Source organism: Penaeus monodon, chromosome 25, assembly GCF_015228065.2.
Source record: "Penaeus monodon isolate SGIC_2016 chromosome 25, NSTDA_Pmon_1, whole genome shotgun sequence".
In the NCBI taxonomy this organism is placed as follows: Eukaryota; Metazoa; Arthropoda; class Malacostraca; order Decapoda; family Penaeidae; genus Penaeus; species Penaeus monodon.
This window is the reverse complement of record NC_051410.1, coordinates 43,450,996-43,451,848: the sequence shown is the minus strand read 5'-3', so window position 1 is coordinate 43,451,848 and position 853 is coordinate 43,450,996. Positions and strand designations below refer to the sequence as shown.

Here is an 853-nt window from a genome sequence, read left to right as displayed (position 1 = left end):
AAAGAGTAAAGAGTGCGCACGTCAGAGGAAACTAACCATGTTCAGTTTAGTAAATATCATAAATTCACAACAAAATCTTCTCTCTTGTTACTGTTTGACCCTGCCCATTTGTTTAGGTCTCTAGATTACGTAAACCCGCGTTAGACATATTTCCCAAGCACAAGAAAAAGTGATCCAACTTTAGTGATGATGCTGGCAGCCTTCTCGTGGAAATGACGGATGATCATGCCGATGACAACAGGCACGGTGATGAAGGCAAGGGAGGTGATGATGCTTCCGAAGGGGATGACGAGAGTTGTTGAGTCGTCGCTCATCCAGTGCCGTGAGTACAGCCACAGATTAAAGGGCATTCCGCCAAACGCCAGCAGAGAGGAGCATGTGGTCATCATGATGCTGCAGTAGCGTGTAATGTAGGAAAGGGTATGAATGAAAATGATGCAATTGCTGTATTTTCTATATATTTCACCGTAAGCTCTTTTCACTGGTATGCGAAAGCAAACCTGGTTTTCAGTGAATATGCAATATCTCCATCCATTCACCGGCTTTATAGTCCATAAAGGGATATATATACACCTGAGAGCCAAATCGCCATCAACCCAGAAGGTAAAGAAATTGGAGAAGGATCCGCCGGGGCTGCAGGAGATCATAAGGACGCCCAGAGCTTCGTAGGGCTGGAGACCGAAGGCGAGGGAGAGAGCGAACCCGGTAGCCGGCAACACAAGGAACTGGCCAAGCATCCCGACCACAGCACCGATCGGCCGTCGCATGTGCCCCCAGAGCTAACCGGAACATTTTGTACAGGTAAGGGAAATTATTTTTAGCGATTCCAAAGATAAAGCTACATGAATAAAGA

The 853-nt window shown here is 46.5% G+C and overlaps 1 protein-coding gene across 1 annotated transcript in view; it reads right to left on the bottom strand.

Annotated features, from left to right (window-relative positions):
• Positions 1-98: 98 nt before the first annotated feature.
• Positions 99-853, bottom strand: part of LOC119589472 (ileal sodium/bile acid cotransporter-like) — a 4,723-nt gene continuing 3,968 nt past the window's right edge. Inside the window, exons 3-4 of the mRNA XM_037938074.1 lie at positions 574-779; positions 99-393 (exon numbers count right to left, since the gene is read on the bottom strand). Coding sequence (XP_037794002.1) covers positions 141-393; positions 574-779 — 459 coding nt within the window. The 3' untranslated portion in view covers positions 99-140. The remainder of the gene's footprint in view (positions 394-573; positions 780-853) is intronic.